We start from the raw sequence: 18032 nt of genomic DNA, 5'->3' as shown, positions 1-18032 counted from the left end.
TATATATATAATATAAATATATAATAAATATATAGCATAAAATCGCTGGACCAATGAGAATCTTATATAATTCAATATGGCGACTTTATGGATTCTCATTGGTCCAGAGGTCTTGTGGTTATGCTCTGATACATATTTCATGTAGATACTGCTGATAGAATTAATCGCCGATTAAAATTAATCAAAATTAATTGAAGTAGAGTCAGGTAAAACTATCGTTTTCAAACTATCGATATTCCTAAAACTATCGATAGACTATTGATGTTTAGCCAGCACTAGATTATACTTATTTCACTGACCCTTAGCACGCCTTCGTCTGTCCTGACGTTATCATTATTTTAATTGTTCCAAACTCTGGACACGCGATTTCTTCGTATCGATAACAGTTCGGAGTCATCAAGGCATACGAGTTTCTGATTGCATTAAAAATAATAAAAATCTTTGTCAAAGAAATGAATAAATTTTTTTACACAATGTGACACTGGAGAGGCAAATGGAAATTATGGAAATTATTTTTGGATTAAGATTTTATTAAAAAGCCTGAGAAAAATGAAGAAATAGTTTGTTTTTAAACTCAGCTAAGATATGAGTATTATCGCATCTGTGCGGCATCAATGGCTACATGTTAATCTGCTATTATGTAAATATTAACGCAGCGGTAACGTGCCGCGGCATGGGAAACGTAAAATGGTTAGCGCCTATCGCAACAAACACGCTACCTACTGTCCACCAGGAAATCACAAATCAGGTTGTATATCTTTTTCATTAATCACAAACTTAACGGGGGATAATACGAGAATTGTCGCGATGTTAAAGTCTGCACGCTACATGTAAGCGCGTGCATTACATTTTTGACACTGGTTGACCAAGATAAGGAAATATTAATGAACATGATAATCATACTCATGACGTTTATATTTGCGAGTTACTTGGGGTGGAAATCACGACGGAGACGGAAATAAAAACGTCTAAAAATATCTTGGAATAATCGTTAGCATATCACGATCTGTTTGTTTTAAAAACATTATTTGTTCTCTTGTCAATGTATTCCACTATAGAATTGTTTTAGAATTGTGCCGAGCACAAAATTGAAGTATGGATCGAGGTATTGACGTTGACATGTTGCTTGCGATACACAATTTTGTATCGACCATATTAATTCTATGCCATCAACATCGATTTATACTATCAATAACTTGTTACTTACTGCATTATAATGAACTTTAAGATAATGTGACGTATTCGAACGATTTACAATGTTGATAAGAATATCGATATACATGCGAACATGTGAAATTGAGATTTCCTGAGAAACACAAGTCGACATTCTCGTCAAAATTACTCAATTTTCTGCCAATATATATCGTATATCTCGCATGAAACTCTAGCACAGTTAAATCACAGTTTCTTGCGCGATAGCAATAGAATTTCGAGCTAAGCGAAATTCTGAGACTTGCCTCATCGAAAGTACTTACTTGTTGGTTCATGCCCGAACGCTTCGTATTCTGCATTGTCAGCGATCACGGCTGGGCGAAGTCAGTATCATGATGGAGTCAAAGAATTGTTTCTCATGACTTATGCTCAATTTCTTCACCTCCAGATAACTTTATCCAAGAGATATCTCCCAAATTACAATGGAGGTATGGATAAGGTTATCCGAAACTTATTTGGAAGTGAAGAAATTGGGTATTAGCGCTAATGCCTCCAAGATATTTTTGTTCTCGTGTTTCGTATTAAAGATGGAATTTATTTCTTATTTTATGCTAGCAGTTTGATAAATCTATAAGCGTGACGAGATTGCATGAGACTCTAGCACAAAAATATTCTTTTTTTTTAGTAACCTGTCAACTTGTCAATCATTTTCATGCATATATAATTAGTGTGATAAATGATAATTCTATTTATATGTATCGATCTCCTTTAGAGAATTAAATATTATTTACGAAATCATCTTGTATATTCTCGACATAAACGTGACTATCGACAAGATCTTTGCTAACGATTCTGCATAGGGTCCTTCGTGTCGCAACCAGAGAAGAAACATTCCGCCGATTGGTAAAACTTCGTGAAGATGCAGCCGCCATTTCTGGCGTAAAATGTCACGGGGAATTCTAAGTAATATATATGATCAGTTAGCGCGCCATAAAATCGTGTTATTCTTCTTCAAAGTTAATAAAGACGGAGGGAATTTTTCTAAAATTTGTAATCAGCTATAATGTCGCAGGTGTTGTTACTCAACAGAGAATCTAAATAAACACGTAAAGTGCAGCATGACAAAGAAACAAAGATAAGAGATAGAAAAATAGAGAGAAAAACATTTTTAGATAAATATATGATAAACATAAAAACTGTAAATACCTCCACAATATTTATTTGCGATGTTTGATGAGTGAGATTTTAATTAATTTATACATTTTTCTAATATTGTGTTTTATTAATGTAATAAAAGAGGTTAAATAATTTTGTTGAAAATAAGAGATGTAAATTTATTTGTAAAAGTGCATGCTGACGTAAGGAAATATCAAAAGTATTACTTTAGTTTGATGGAAAATTAGGTGACACCTGCAGTTGCTCTGCAATGACAACAGTACAGATAATAATAGATCAGACTTGCTTAAAGAATGTGATCTAAATATATCACTTTTACATAATAACTCAAATATCGCGCATTTTGAAGATAGCTATTTATAAATGAAATGTGAAAAAAGAATGATTTTACTAAAATATCTACAAATTAGCTAGGTACAAGTTTGAAAAAATAATTTTGTTAGAACTATTAACATAATTATGTCAATGGTCTAACAAAAGCACAGGTTGGTTGCTAGAATGTCAAAACTTTTTGTATCATTATACTCATTATGCTTGAGTGCTTTTTACCAATTGTTTAAATAATCCAAATTACTTTCAAATTTATATTTAACAAAATTGTTAGATACTTCAGCAAAACAATTTTTTCCGTATACGATCCTTTTTTCCCGTATATTATCCTTTTGTTTGATATTTGAATTTTGCACTCAAAAAGTGATACAATTTTGAGTGACTGTAAGTATGAGCAATATGATTGGAAACGAGACCGTTTATATTAAAACTTAAGATACGAAGCGCCCTACCGGTCTGAGTGTTAAGATGTTGAACTATTATAAATTACAATATATATTCATTTAAAATGAATTAATTTTCAGAAATAATCATTGCGTGCCGATAAGATTATCGGACATTCGCACAATCAATCTGAACTAATAATCCCCCCAAAATTTCCCAAATCTTAAAAAACTGTAATAATTATTATTGCGAAAAATATTGCCTCAGCCGGGAGTCGGATCTCTTGCATTCCGTGCGAGCGTCCTAAGCCTTTAGACTACCGAGACAAATAAGTCTGGGATATATTAAATATAAGATTTTAGTTTATATATTATTCTGCACATCTATATTTTACACATATATACTCGTATAATATCGTATATGTAAAATCTGCGGGAACATAGTGCTCTTTATATATACATCTGTAACACTCCATCTAAGTGCAAACGGGCATCGTATTTAGCATACCTATGCAAATGTCAGAAGGAATCTCGCGGATATAAAAGAAAGACTTTTTCATGCATGGAGTAATAACACTTTACAGCGAAAAATAACAGCCCCTAATAGCGCAATTTTGTAAAAATCTGGTTTTACCCGTTTGGCGAGACAAAGAGAATGCAGGTTGAATGGAAAGAAGCCTTGGCTAAAGTCCTTTAACGACGTACGTTTTGTGCATAGCAATCTGTTTGGCATTAAAAAATCTGTTCAGCTCTGGTTTCTCATGAATAATTTCGCATCCCATTTCATGGAATGTTCTTTTTAACAAATAAGACGTTTATAAAATTTCAAGTATATAACGTATTGCCTTGTTTTTGTATGTCTTATATTCTCTACTTGTGTGTGTGTGTGTGTTTTAATCCCAGTATAAAAACACTATATACACGTAAAATTATGCTTTTATTAAATTATATTTCATATCAAGACTGCTAATATTTCTTTCCTGAGATTAGTGAGGCTACTTCGTGTTGTATCTCTTAATACACTTTTAAAAATAAACGCTTGCTTTGCAGGACCATACGCGACAACGAGATTAATTTACATTCGTGCGTCAGTCGAGTGAATGACCTCGATCGCGGCGCATACGGAATTGGTTTTACGTGAAAAAGAAGGCTAAACGCTTGTCAGAAAGCTAACTCGCTCAAAAGTCAGATTGTCGTTCGTGTAATCGACCGCATCCGCGATTCAATGATTTCATTGCGCAATACGTATCGATGGCAGTAACGACACGATGTCGCTAACATTACTCATGCGAGATCATTTTCGATGCCTCTTCGTTGTATTGCTCTTTAAACAATATATTCAGCAAATTATTATTTTCAATTGAAATTAAACTACCACCACTCCTGTGATATCGTATTTTTAATGCTGACAGAAAACTAGTTTACACATTCACATTACTCTATTACGTAATATTCAAAATAACCATTTATCCAACTTTCTGACTTAAATTGGTATATTATCCAGTGTAATTAAGCATGACACGTGCGGTTATTGTTTTTATTATTTTTTCCTATTGCCCGGCGATTACGCAAGATTATATCTATTAATGAAAATTAATACGACTGTGTCAGTGAAAATGACGTCAATAAAAATTTACTACATTTATCTCATCCTATAATATTTTTCTTCAGAAACACTAACAATCGAAAATGCAATTAAATTAAATCTTCCTTTGCGTTCCCAGAAATGTGTGAATATCTAAATGAGCCGATTATGAAATCAGTCGCGACTGCTAAATTGTTTTTACGATATATTGCTGTCGCTAGCGGGTAAATATTTATCGATATCACGTAGTGGCAAAGAACCGTACGTCTGATTAAACTAAAGTTACACTGCCGAATATGGCAAAATTTTGTATTCAAAGAAATATTACACTTTACTTGATAACGACAAATTATCGACAAATTTCGGACTATGCACTCGTATTATCATACGCAAACTATCGTTGTATTAAATTTTGATCACGTGTCTCTCGAGAAGTGTACACGAAGATAACCCAAAAATTATATAACATTTTTGAGCTCAACTTTAGTTTATAACACGACACAAGTCGCAAATGGTAAAGAAGATAAGATTACGCGAGAAATTGTAATTAATTGAGACAGAAAAGTGTAGTGCAACAAGTGCATAGTTGATTGGAACGGCAACGTTGGAAAGCCGAGTTATCTCCAAGTGTCTTGTAACAAGCGTACAGTCAGTGACCCATAACAATTAGCGTCACGGGGAGGGAGGCTTTGCCGTACGGAGGGGAAAGCCAATCAACGGAAATGGAATAAACTTGTGTGATCCGGTAGGGTAAGCCGTCTGTATTTTTTTATCTTCCCAGAATAAGAGCTTTTAAGAACCTACTCTTCTTTTAATCCTCATTTTAATATAATTTTTGAAAACATGTAAATTTTTCACGTTTAATCTTTACACATCATTGAATGATGTATAAAGATATAGTATATGGATTTGCAATTCAAATTGAATGTAAGTAATACGGAGGTAAATAATAGTAAAATATAATACAAAGTATGAGAAAAAATTCAAATTTTTTATATTAATGTTTAGGAGAAATGAGTGAAAGTCATGCGCAATGATTTGCAATTATTGCGACGATGAATTCACATGGATGATGTGATCATGATGCATTTTTTCGAGATTTTATGTCACGTTCCTAACATTCTTTATGCTGCGAAATGATAGCGAACAGACTTGGCGACATAACACTTGAAATATGATACGGAACGTATATATGAAACAGCTGAATTATTCAAAAATGTCCGAGTACACGTGCAGTAAGTCAACATGTTGATGAGGCATCGCAGTCTTTCACTTTCCATACACATGTTGTATATTGAATTATAAATTTCATTTTAAACAGAATTAACTGCGTCTGTTTTCTGGATTAAAAAATTATGCGCACGTATCGATTAATAAGTAAAGAATTCTGCTGAAAGCGTCCTGCTCAATAGTCTCTCAAACATATTCTATCATTTAATCGATGGAATTTTTCAGAAACAAAAGTTTATATTCCTTTGGATGTACAAATAAAGGCATCTAAAAATATCTACGATACAAGAAGATATGAATATCAATGTAGAACGAAAAAGACATTTTTTAAATGTTTTTCGAACTTGTTATTTTATTATAATAAAATATTCCACGCGTCACCTTTCTAGTACTATATTTTATGTCAATTATTTTATGTCAATTATTTCTGTAAGATCATAAATTGAAGCTGTAAATAAAACAAAAACTTTCTTGAATTATTTAGCAGAGAGGGCGAGAGAGAGAGAGAGAGAGAGAGGGGGGGGGGAGGGGAGGCAGTTTGCTTCTGTACTTTGCAACCATGTATCTTGATCTCGTTATTTTACTTGAAAATATTGTTTCTACTTCAAAACAGCGTAGAACTGGTTTTGCTAACGAGCACGTTAGCAAAACGTATACCTACCTCAGTGCACCTGCAGTTTTCCTTAACCAGTATACCTACCTATATTTTTTCTATGCAGCGGCACAAAATTAAATTAAAATACTGAGTTTGACGATGACGTCGTGATGATCGTCTTGAAATTTTCCGCTGCTGCACTAATCGCGGCTGAGTCTGCCTAGATCTACCTCAATTAGATCTAAAGTTGTTTGGATCGCTCTGTGATCGCGTTTCCTGCGTTTAATGGGACGACGCAATATACCCCTTTCAATAGTTTCAACCGCGAGGCTACTTAAATAATTCTTCTCCATTGGCTTCTGAGCCGCTGTATATCACTGTAACAAGCGAATCGCAACGGCCATATTATCGCAACGTTCAATTATTGTCCTTCGACCGAGATTTTTTTTTCTTTTACGTCACTACAATTCACTGCGACCGTAATGGTAGATATACGCTAATAGGAAGTTGCCACAGGTGGACTTATCCAGTTCTCTTCCCCTTCGTGCCTTCAGTTTGCCTCTTAACTTTATCGATTTTTCGAAAAGGTATTACAACTGAAATCTTTACAATATCTCTTATTCTTTTCAAAGTTTATATAACCTCGCTTATATTACAGCTGAATTTATTTTATCTATTTGTAAATGAGCCATTTATTTTACTCATACTCATAGTCATCAATAATGTCGCTACTAAATGTAATTGGAAACTCACATACGGATGTAAGCAGATAGTGGATATTTAGCATTACAAAATATTCTCTGCCATGTGGATTTCTTGACAGATAGAAAATTATTTAACAGGAATTGCTGATGATATCAGTTTAATCTGTTGTTCATCGATGCAAATAAGATATTCGAAAATTTGCAATTTTTACAAACGATTTACAAAGATTTAGCATCATCTCATTATATACATACATAAAAAAATTGCAAATTTTTTGTATATCTTATTACGGATCTTATAATGTAATAATGCCAAATCTTTTTAAACTGTTTTATAATAATATTTTTACATTGGAATTATCAACTTTATTTATAGGAAAGAAGTTATGGAATATGTAGAAGGGTTGTACATATAACATCACAATATTTTGTATAGTTTACGCTGCATTTTAAGAGTGATCATCAAAATTACTTTTTCACGGTCTGCTTAGATGTTGTACTCTGATTATTGATGTGTAAAAGTTGTATTTTAGCTTTGCAGGTAGCAGATAATTTTACAAGCATGTATGTACTTTTTACGTAATTTTGAGAAATGTGTTGATATTAATTTCGTAACTTTAATCTAGTTTAGTGGTTTTGAATGTAGCTTTGAAATGATATAACTGAACTAAATTTAATAATAAAATGTGTGCATGTACAATGTGTAAAATTATATACTATACACTAATTGACGTTTTACATCCCCTCTTCTGTTTCATAGCTACAACCTTTTTTCTCTATTTGGTATTTTCAGTTTGCAAATTTTGTTCGTTTTGTTTATTCGAAGAACTTCTACCAACATCACGTTATAGCAAACACACTTGTATCAAAGTAAACAGTTGTATCACATGTGTGAATATCTACTGAATTATTTCAATAAAACGAAATGATATTCCTCTCTTTTTTAAAGTTATATAAAGATTTATATAACTCTATTTATTTTATGTTTTTAATATTTCAATTTTTTACTTATTTTATGTCAAGTAAATCAAATTTTCTAGAAATTGTTCTGAAAATCTATTCAATTTTTTAAGATGCGTAGAATATTTATCATTATGCATAGAATATTATAGAGAATATTATTCACCTGATGTCTGGCAGATGCTTATGCATATACATATATTATACAAATTTATTTATCATTTGATGCACACGAGCAATCAGACGTACAGAAACGTACCGGTTTATGCTCGCGAACCAACGTTAAGTTTCACATAACTTTCTATTTTACACTCGATAAGTGTTGGCGCCACTGCGAAAGTATCTGTCATTTTGAAATCTTACATGTAGATGTCATTTTGATTAAATATAGAATAAACAATCGTCACATATACAAAAAAGTAATATTACGACGTGAACTACTTTTACGATAATTGTTTGAAATCTACAGATTAATTTATTAGATAAATAAAATGATTTTAAATTGAAAGAGAGTAAGAACGCGACATCAACGTCACGTTGTGTCGGTAGGAATGTTTATAAAATCCTAATCACGCGAGTTGGAAAACCACTCTCGCATCCTCGAAAGCAATCCGGCGAAAGCGGAACTCGTTCCTTCCATTTTACCTTCCATTTTAATTTGAAATGCGACTTCGCTTTTCTCAATGTCTCGCCATGACCTTTTTTTATTCGAATGCATTAGTTATAGACATAAAAATATTAGCACATATGTGATTTCTCAGCATACATAAAAAGAACGATTTTGCTGAAATATCTAAAAATTTAATTACAGGCAGAAATAATTTATTGGACTATCCATATAATTATGAAGGACACAGAACACAATGAGCAATGTTGCAAAAAATTTTTTACATTCCAGCAACCATAGCTTGAGCGTTTTAATTATTGTGACAGTTTAAAAAAAATTATTCTCTTCAGATATTCAACTTAATTTTTAAATACTTTAGAGCATCATCATTTAGCAAATCATTTTTTCCATATAGTACTATAGATATCTTTAATGAGATACGTTGATTACTTACAAAAAAAGAAGTATTGCACGAAAATTTAATAAATCTACTCTCCAAATCTGAATTAGTGGATAATCTATTGAAGTACAATAGATACTTGGTATATACATATTTGAGATATTGAATTATCAGCATATCATATTGGCACTGGATAATCAGTGAAATTCAACTATAAAAGAAAAAAAGTTTAAGCATTATACAGTTAAAATATCGATATTTGCACGTTCTAATTCACATTATAATTCCAATCTTACACTACCATATACGTTGAATGCGCTATACTTATACACTGAAGCAAAGTTCGCTACAGGTTAGGAATACGACATTTCATTCATTAACAGTGGCATATTTGATACTGAATCAATGATTATCCACTGATTCAGATTCACAGAATAGAATAAAGATAGCATTCGTGTATATGTTGCATCGAAATAATTATTCACAAGTATATTCACAAATAAAGTATCCTTATAAAATGTCTTATTATATAAAAAAAGAAACCGCGCATAGCTGCTATTGTTGGAATTGATCAGTTTTGAAAAACCAACATCTTTGATGCAATCATCAACGGACAAAGTGATAGTAAGCGAAACAATCGAGACGTTCTCCGTCTCGACGTAGCTCTCGTAACCTCATGAATATGTATGGTTCCTTTCGTTCGCTGCCGGCAACTTCGAATCTGGGTATATGAAATGATCTTTTTTTTTTTCGAAATAAATCGATAAACGACTTCCTATTACTCGTGAATTATCGGAAGATCGTATGTATCGTTGAGCCGTGACGGTGTGATACCGTTTAACATCAAGACGAAACGCCGGTGTGTAAACAGCACGCAGTTATAGCGATAATAAATTTCACATTCACCACATTGGTATCGCGTTACTCCAATAACGGAGGAACAAAACATATGCACTAAATAACTCGCATGCATATGACTCACCTTCACTGCGTTGACCCAGTGAGGTTTAGTCATATAGAGCGCAGTTACAAAAAACAACGTGGCTGACGGCTGATATATCGAGCACAATTAGAGACCTCACACAAACCGAGACTTACTCTTGGTTATTTTGAGTGAGAACGTAACGTATTTAGTTTCTACCCGTCAACATGTAACGAAACAATTTATTAGCGCACGGTATTAATACATCAAGATCAAGAAACGCTTTTAAATGAAAAAAAAAAAAAAAAAAGTACGCTCGGAGCGTCTTATGAAATTAACGAAGCAATTAATCTCACCGTATCCGCGAAGCTATTCTTCTGTGCGCGAAAATAAAAATCATGCAACCGAGCGGTTGCATAATTATAACTTGGCGCTAATCGCTTCGTGGTATATTCTCATAGACTGCAAAGGCCACTGGGGCAAAGAAGACAGGAGTGTACAGGAATGTCAAAGTTTACCCCAGAGTCCGCGATTGAGTGGTCTGGCAAATTGTAAAGTGAACGCGACGGAAATCGCGACGGAAATGCGATCCGCTTTGGATCCCGCCGTGGGGGATTAATTTCAATCGCGAATCGAGAGCGGCTGCATTGTGCAAAACGATGCACCCGGTTCAATTCCTGGTCAACAACGAGGAAGACGAATTGGGGCGTATATGCGTCGTTTGAGAGATAAAAATCGCGGCGGAGTTCAATCGGGGCTATCGCGCACTCGTTATGTCAGTTAAAACGTCGATGCAATGCGCGTTCGATTGCACGTGCTCGTGCAGCGCACGCTAAACGTCATTTAACTTTCCGGTCTCCGTTAATTATTAACGATGGTCGATTTAATTATTATCCGCTCCCACGAAGCTTCATTAAACGTTAAATTAATTTCTACCACGATCATCTATTATATCTACTGCACCGCATTTCACGGTCCGTTACGAATGCATTATTCAGATTGGTATCTATAAATGAAACCTGTTGTCAGAAAGGTTGAATAATTCTCATCGCGTGTAAATTAGTCATATATATTATTCGTAGAGAAAAATTAATGTATATCACAAGCTTTACCCTTTGCCGTTTGAAAAGGATATATCTACTGAAATGTAACCTTAAATGATTGTTTGATAAATAGATAGGACGGTCAAATTGACTCCGTTGTTCTCGCTAAACCTAATCCATCAGATCCGTTCCCCTTTGCGAGGCCAAGTAATTTCATCTCTTCGATTGGACGACAGAAAACTTAATTACTACTACCTCGCTCGTCGGCGTCACCCTTGTGACTAAAACAAGAGTTCCGTCTCGAATTCTGCCCACTTTTAATGGAATTTCCAAAGCGAGTTACGCTCCTATTGAACCGCGTCATTCTCTTCTTCCATTCCGTTGAACAACGTGATGCTGCATCACGTATATGTACTTTATGTACAATATATACTCCGCTTTTAATGTCATTTTAATGACTTCTGCCACATCATGCGTCTGTCATAATTTCAAGCTCCTTTCTTTTTCGCGGCTCCATATACGAGGGAGAAGTTGCGGCTCAACTTTACTTTCACTCGGACCTGCACTTCGGACCTTCGCTGATTCTAGCGTGACAGAGAACATGGAGTGCGTACGCATCGATGCGTCTGATACGTTGCATACGGGCGGATACGCTTAATTGAGTGAAAATATTAAGAGACGTGGATTAATCGTCTCTCTTATAAGAGGCATACAGGAAAAAATCAGCTTTGCTTAAAGTCCATTCTAACGGACTTTTACTCTTTTGAAGAACTAGCTTCTCCTATAATTGTAATATATTGCCCTGTCTTCTCGAAAAAATAATTGTTGCGGATTTGCCGTACTTTGAAGTATTACTATGGTATTTTATGAGTCGTTCACGTGGCTTATGGCTGTTTTTTTTTTTTTTTTTGAAAAAGTGAAAGAAAGACAGTGATGTAATTGATGATATCTTCTAAAATTTCATTGTTTTTATTTATTTGTATAATGATAGAGGAAGGATGGCTCATGCGCCAGTGTTTTATATCGAATAAAGATTATTCTCTGAAAATGTACTTTCTCTGCTTTGTTTTTCACGTAGACTCAAAGTTTCACCAAATTGCATTTGAGAATACTGAGATTTGCCGGTGCGATCTTGCAAAATTCAAAGTACTTCGCAACGCTGTTGCTAATTATTACCGTCAGCTAGTTTTTGCATTCTCGAGGAGTAACCCGGAGAAGTTGCATTCATGAAACATTTGTAGCTACGCTCTCCATTCAAATTCAAATTGTAGAATAAGCAATGTCGCTTGTTCAAGTTTCAATCTTGGAAAATAAGCTACTCTGTGTCGTAGTTATAATAAACATTATCTGTGCGGGAAGCGTATGCCGTCATACAGCTGCCTTCTTGACCTCTCACTTCGCCCTGCTCGTTCCAAAAGCATCATTCGAGTTAACGATCGTCAGAGCAGCTTGGATAGTCGTGACAATGGTCTGCGTTATTATGATGTCCGTGCAAGGTGTCCGCCTCCGTATCGAGATGCGACGAAGCGAAACGGATGCGGGACGGCTGGTCGCCCACTCGCCGTCGGCTGTCTGGAAGAAGATGTGCATGCGCCGTTCTGTCTTGATCGACAAGGAGTGAATTATCTAATCAAAATGCACGAAGGAAGAGAGAGAGAGAGAGAGAGAGAGAGAGGGGGAGAGAGAAGGTTCAGGAACACCGGTAGACCAAGGTGCTCGTCCGAGGTGGTCATTAGGTGGGGATGAAGGCCGCTGGCTTCACTCGTGCAAACACCTCGATGGAGCACATCTAGACCTATAGATACGAGATACAATATATACGCTACAACGCGGTAACGACTTCGTGCATCAGACAGACGTGCACGTGCGGTTGAAGACCGGTAGCGCAGCTTCCTCGAATCGTGATAGGCTTTTCAGTATTCCAACGTTCGCAAGATGCGAATGTTGTTTCATGGTAGATAGGCTTCTTAGTAGCCCAACGTTCGCATAAGATGCGAATATCGCTTGATGATGCAAAATTGAATGGGACACTAGAAGCGTTTCTCTGGCATCCACGACGCGGTGAATTAACGGTAGATATCGTTGCTAGGCAGCGTTTTAATTTATGGAGGTACAGAGTGAGCTCAGTATATGGAAATCATTTTGTTTGAACCATCAATATCGTTATAATACATAGGACGTTTAAACCGATTGCTTAAAATTTTTTTGTAGCATTGTTATCAGCGTAAGCGTTTTACACAATTATTTTGATAGTCTAATAAAATGACTTTCAGATTTGTATCTGGCTAAATTTTAAGGTATTTCAACACAACTCTTCTTTTCATACAGAATTCATTCAGTTTTTAGATTTGGAACATTACATCGAAACTGTCAGGTTTTAAATACTCCAGAGGATAAATGGACTTCGTAGTCAATTTGTTATTTGCTTGATAAATTCCGTGCCGATTTGATCTGCGTTTCAGATATCACTGACCCAGGTAGCCGCCCAGAGATGTGGTCACGCACGCGGCTCTTCTTCCTGGCATCGATGCTCGCGTTACTGATCGGCGTCCACATCACCAGGTCGCAACGTCCGCGACTCGGCGGCGCCGTGAACGTCTTCAGCCGTTACGGTTACCTGAGCATCAGTATGCGAGTAGTGCCGCGAAACGATACGGAGACCTGGATATTCCGTGAGCCCACCCTCGACGTCTTCAAGAATTCCACGCCGTTGCCGCCCAAGCAACGCCAAACAGGCAAAAGTACTAGTGTCTTCGACGGCGACTTTCACATGGAATTTTGCGACAATATCAGGTATGTGATTACACACAATAAGATAGATAAAAACAGGTCTCCGCAAAAAGACAGATAAAATCAATAGAATTTACTCGTATATGGCTTATTTGGATATACCTCTAATCATCAAAGTTATAATAATTTCAAACTTTTCATGATATCGCGATGAACTAAATGCAAATATTTGCTAATATAAAATTTGGTATAAAAAATAAAAACTCACTGATAAATTCATAAATCATATCCAATTTGAGTTATTTTTTATCATTTCTGTAGGTCGCCACTACTCAATATATTGTTAATTTAAAACAATGGAGTTGAATAATTTAATTCAAGAAAATGTACTAAAATGTACTTTTTGACTCAGTTCATTATTTACAAAGTGTAGACGTTAATATGAAAGTTGTTTATTTGAAAATTTATTGCGGAAATGGATTGATTTATATTTTGATACACATTGGAAGTTAAAAATAAGAAAATATTTTATTCACGAGATTGCGTTGCCATTGCTCTTTCGATATTTAATAGCAAGTGCAATTTGTTATTTGTTAATTCTAAGCGGAAGCTTAAAAGAAATTGGCATTTTCGGCGATGATAAATCGCGCGCAACAACGTGATTTCTCTATATATTCAATTTATATTTACAGACAGCTTCTGCAAGCCTACTTCCGTGACTTCACTTTCGAGAAGCTCGAGAGGCCGTGGCGTGCCTTCACTGGTAGTTGGTCGAAGACGGCCATAGCCAGGCACCTCGGCATAAACTCGTCCTTCATCACGGGCGACCATTGTTACGTCCTCGTACGTGTCGCTAGATTCCGTGATAATCAACGACTCGCCGGCACCGCTGAGACTCTCGCCCTTGATGATTCCGTGTTGCGGCAAACCGAGAACGTCACGGTCGGCGATACCGCGAGTGTTGTGCGATTTATCAGGAACTTCGGTTCACACTACATCGCTTCCTATATTACGGGAAATTCGCTTTATCAAGTAAGCGATCGGAATATCTAATTTTAAAACAGTCAGATTGTAAAAGTGAACCGTTTATATTTTAATAAATAATAATGACTAATCACACACACACACACACACACACACACACACACACACATATTTTTAATAAAATAAGAATCATTGCAAGATACAGGTCGGTATTTATAGTTTTATTATCGGTTCTTATACTTATGATCGTTTTAAGTAATCTTAGATGTCATAAGATGATCACGGACTGGTATTTATAGTCCGTTCTTACTTTAAGATTGTCTTAAATGTTTTAATATATTAATACGACTCTATCGCTTGTGATATCTGTATTTTAAGCAGTTTTAAATACGAGTATAAGAATAGGATGATATATATATACAATAATATATCGATCACAGAGTCTCATTAATGATGAATACATTACTTAAGATCACAATCTTAAAATAAGAACGGATAAAAAACTCTGAATACCGGCTATATATATACGTCAATTTTGCAATAACTCATTAAATGATGCATGCAATAATTTATGAAACGCATTCTAATAAAATGGAATAATGAATATATTCACGACTAGCAGAATATTTTTTTTTAAAGGTAAAGATAGAAAATGTGTATGTTATACGTGCGCACTTACGTGAAATTGCGATCAACGCTTCAATGCCGTAACGATAATAAAAATAGGCATGAAATTCGTTTCTTTGCATTGGCGCATCCTTCTTGATTATGCGGTTCGTTGATCACTGTTGCAATCGGCTTACCGTAAAAATAATGCTGTAGTCTCTCGGTTAGATAAAAGTGAAACAAAACTCATTTATCGTACATTCTCTCGACTAACACAAATGCGTTTTTAATTCAGTTTACATATGTAAACTGCATAGAAACACGTCCTATTATACCGAGTCTAGTTCTTACTAATAGTTTACATCACCTCGCCAATGTCAGTAAAAGTGAAATCACGTAACTCTCTGTCTGAAATATACGATGTCGTAATCAAGAGGTCCCAATCTCTGTTCTTCGTTAATCGAGCACGACGATCTTAACAAGCATCCGTTGTCGTCCTAAATTTGCAGATCCTAAATTCGGACGACACTTGATAAATGTGTGATGAAAGAAATGTTTCTTTTTTTTTTTTTTCCAGGTATTCGTATACACTCCTCAAGTATATTCGCGAATAAAAGAACGACTGAAGACACGGGGAGTCGCGGAGCTGTCGTCTCTCGAGCTGAGCAATTACTTTTCACCATGGTACGCGGAGCATATGGGTTCCATACAATCGGCAAGCGGCAATCGTAGCGTGGAAGCGTGGGCCGTGCAACGTCTTCGGGTGCAATATTATATCTTCACTTACGCCAGTTTACTAAAGTTGCACGGCGACACGGCGTTGCTTAAGCAACTAGACAGCCTGTTGGGCGACGAAGCGTTACTGCAATTACAATTGCGGACATTGGCGCCAGCTTTTAAGGATTCAAAAAGACGTCAGTGGTTTCTGGAAGTGATCGACAACTATTTCAAGCTCTGGGAGGTGAATATGTGATGGCGTAATGCAATTGTAGACGGACTGAAAGCATTTAGGATATCGCTCGCGCTTGATGTCGTCGAACGACAATATGTATATCAGTGCGAGAATGTAAGTGACACTGATAATTTCGACACGTGGTGTGAGGATCCACGGTGTCTCCAGAAATGATTGTGACGATTCAGCGACGCCCGTCGTGAGTCGTCGACGCTAACTATAAAGGTTCCTCGGACGGATATATCCTTCTGCCACGTATATACAATAATGCATAAATACTGTTATTGTTATAAATAAGTATTTATTATTGTAATCATTAGAAAACATCTTTATACAAAATATTTTTAATATATCACAAACATTATTCGTACGATCTGACTGAAGAACTTGGTGTCACAATATACCGTAAGTTCTTTACTCGAAATTGATCCATTGACGTACAAAAGAGACAGTAGTATGTATTTTATATATTTATACATATATAAAAATTGATTTGTGCGTTTCGTTTGTTTAACCCGATGTGCATTGTACAACACATGCAGATCGGATCAATGGATCAATACTTCGCTTGAAATGCGAATTTACATGTAGGTATTTTATTTTATAATAAGCCCTGTTGTTTTCTGTAAAACTAGAGAAAATTTTTTTTCTCTTACATATTTTCCGTATAAGTTGTTAAAAGATGATCATGTATATTCGCAGATGAATTTATATTGTGGATCAATATTATAGGAAATTTTATATTATACAACAAATCAATCTAATGGTATTGCAAAACAGTTGATTTGATACAAAAAACTTTTTTCTCGTTTTCTTCCTTTCCCTTCTTCTTTTGAAGTTATCGTGATACTCTTGTGTGTACGCAAAACACACATACTTACAACCTTTGTTCTGTTTTAATATTTTGATGTACAGGCTTCGAACGAACAGTATATCGTGATATACAAAAATCATGATATAAAAAAAAATACCGATACTATGACTATTTATGACACTAAGCAAATTGGATTATCTAATTAATCTAATACTAATTAATATCGATAAAAATTATGTAACTATAAAATTTCTATCAAAATTATTTTTGCATTCTATACCTTATACTATTTCTTTTAATAATTTAATTGCATCATATGACAAATTATTAAACAAATTCTTAATCAGATAATATGATTTTATAAAATAAACCAAGTTCTTTATATTTTCCAAGGACTGATTATTTTGCCGCTTCTCGGAAAATATAAAGGCAGTCCTTCGAACGATTCTATTTTATTTTAGTTAATCTAAACGTAGCAGGACTTAATGATCAAAATTTATTATAGAAGATCAAATTCTCACGATAAGTAAAATAATAAGAGTCCACAGAATTCGTTGATTCATAGACTTAAATAATAGATATTTCGTTTGATTTTTTAGCAACAAATCATACTTTCTTTGATTAAAGGTTTCTAACGTCTTCATTTTTTGAAACTTCTTGTTTTGAACTAAATGTGCAAAAATATTCGAGAGATCAATAGGCGGGTTCTAAGTATCAGATAATAGAGACTAAAATACGTTAAATATCAAATAAAGACTAAAATACGTTCATTATTTAAAACATATATATAAAATATATTTCTACTTTAGTCATGTGAATTTAAATAAAAAATATAAGCGAAGTCTTATAAAGTAATAAT

The 18032-nt window shown here is 34.8% G+C and overlaps 1 protein-coding gene across 3 annotated transcripts in view; it reads left to right on the top strand.

Annotated features, from left to right (window-relative positions):
• Window positions 1-17400, top strand: part of LOC108748129 (torso-like protein) — a 23909-nt gene extending 6509 nt beyond the window's left edge. The window contains exons 1-4 of one of the 3 annotated variants that reach the window (XM_018486156.1): window positions 6956-7038; window positions 13550-13880; window positions 14510-14849; window positions 15985-17400. In XM_018486156.1, coding sequence (XP_018341658.1) covers window positions 13579-13880; window positions 14510-14849; window positions 15985-16380 — 1038 coding nt within the window. In that variant the 5' untranslated portion in view covers window positions 6956-7038; window positions 13550-13578 and the 3' untranslated portion in view covers window positions 16381-17400. Of the gene's footprint in view, window positions 1-6955; window positions 7039-13064; window positions 13160-13549; window positions 13881-14509; window positions 14850-15984 lie in introns of those variants that run through there. The other 2 variants (XM_018486155.1, XM_018486154.1) reach the window with 2 other exon arrangements.
• Window positions 17401-18032: the final 632 nt, after the last annotated feature.

Source organism: Trachymyrmex septentrionalis, unplaced genomic scaffold (assembly GCF_001594115.1).
Source record: "Trachymyrmex septentrionalis isolate Tsep2-gDNA-1 unplaced genomic scaffold, Tsep1.0 scaffold211, whole genome shotgun sequence".
Taxonomy (NCBI): domain Eukaryota; kingdom Metazoa; phylum Arthropoda; class Insecta; order Hymenoptera; family Formicidae; genus Trachymyrmex; species Trachymyrmex septentrionalis.
This window is presented reverse-complemented; position numbering and strand designations above follow the sequence as displayed.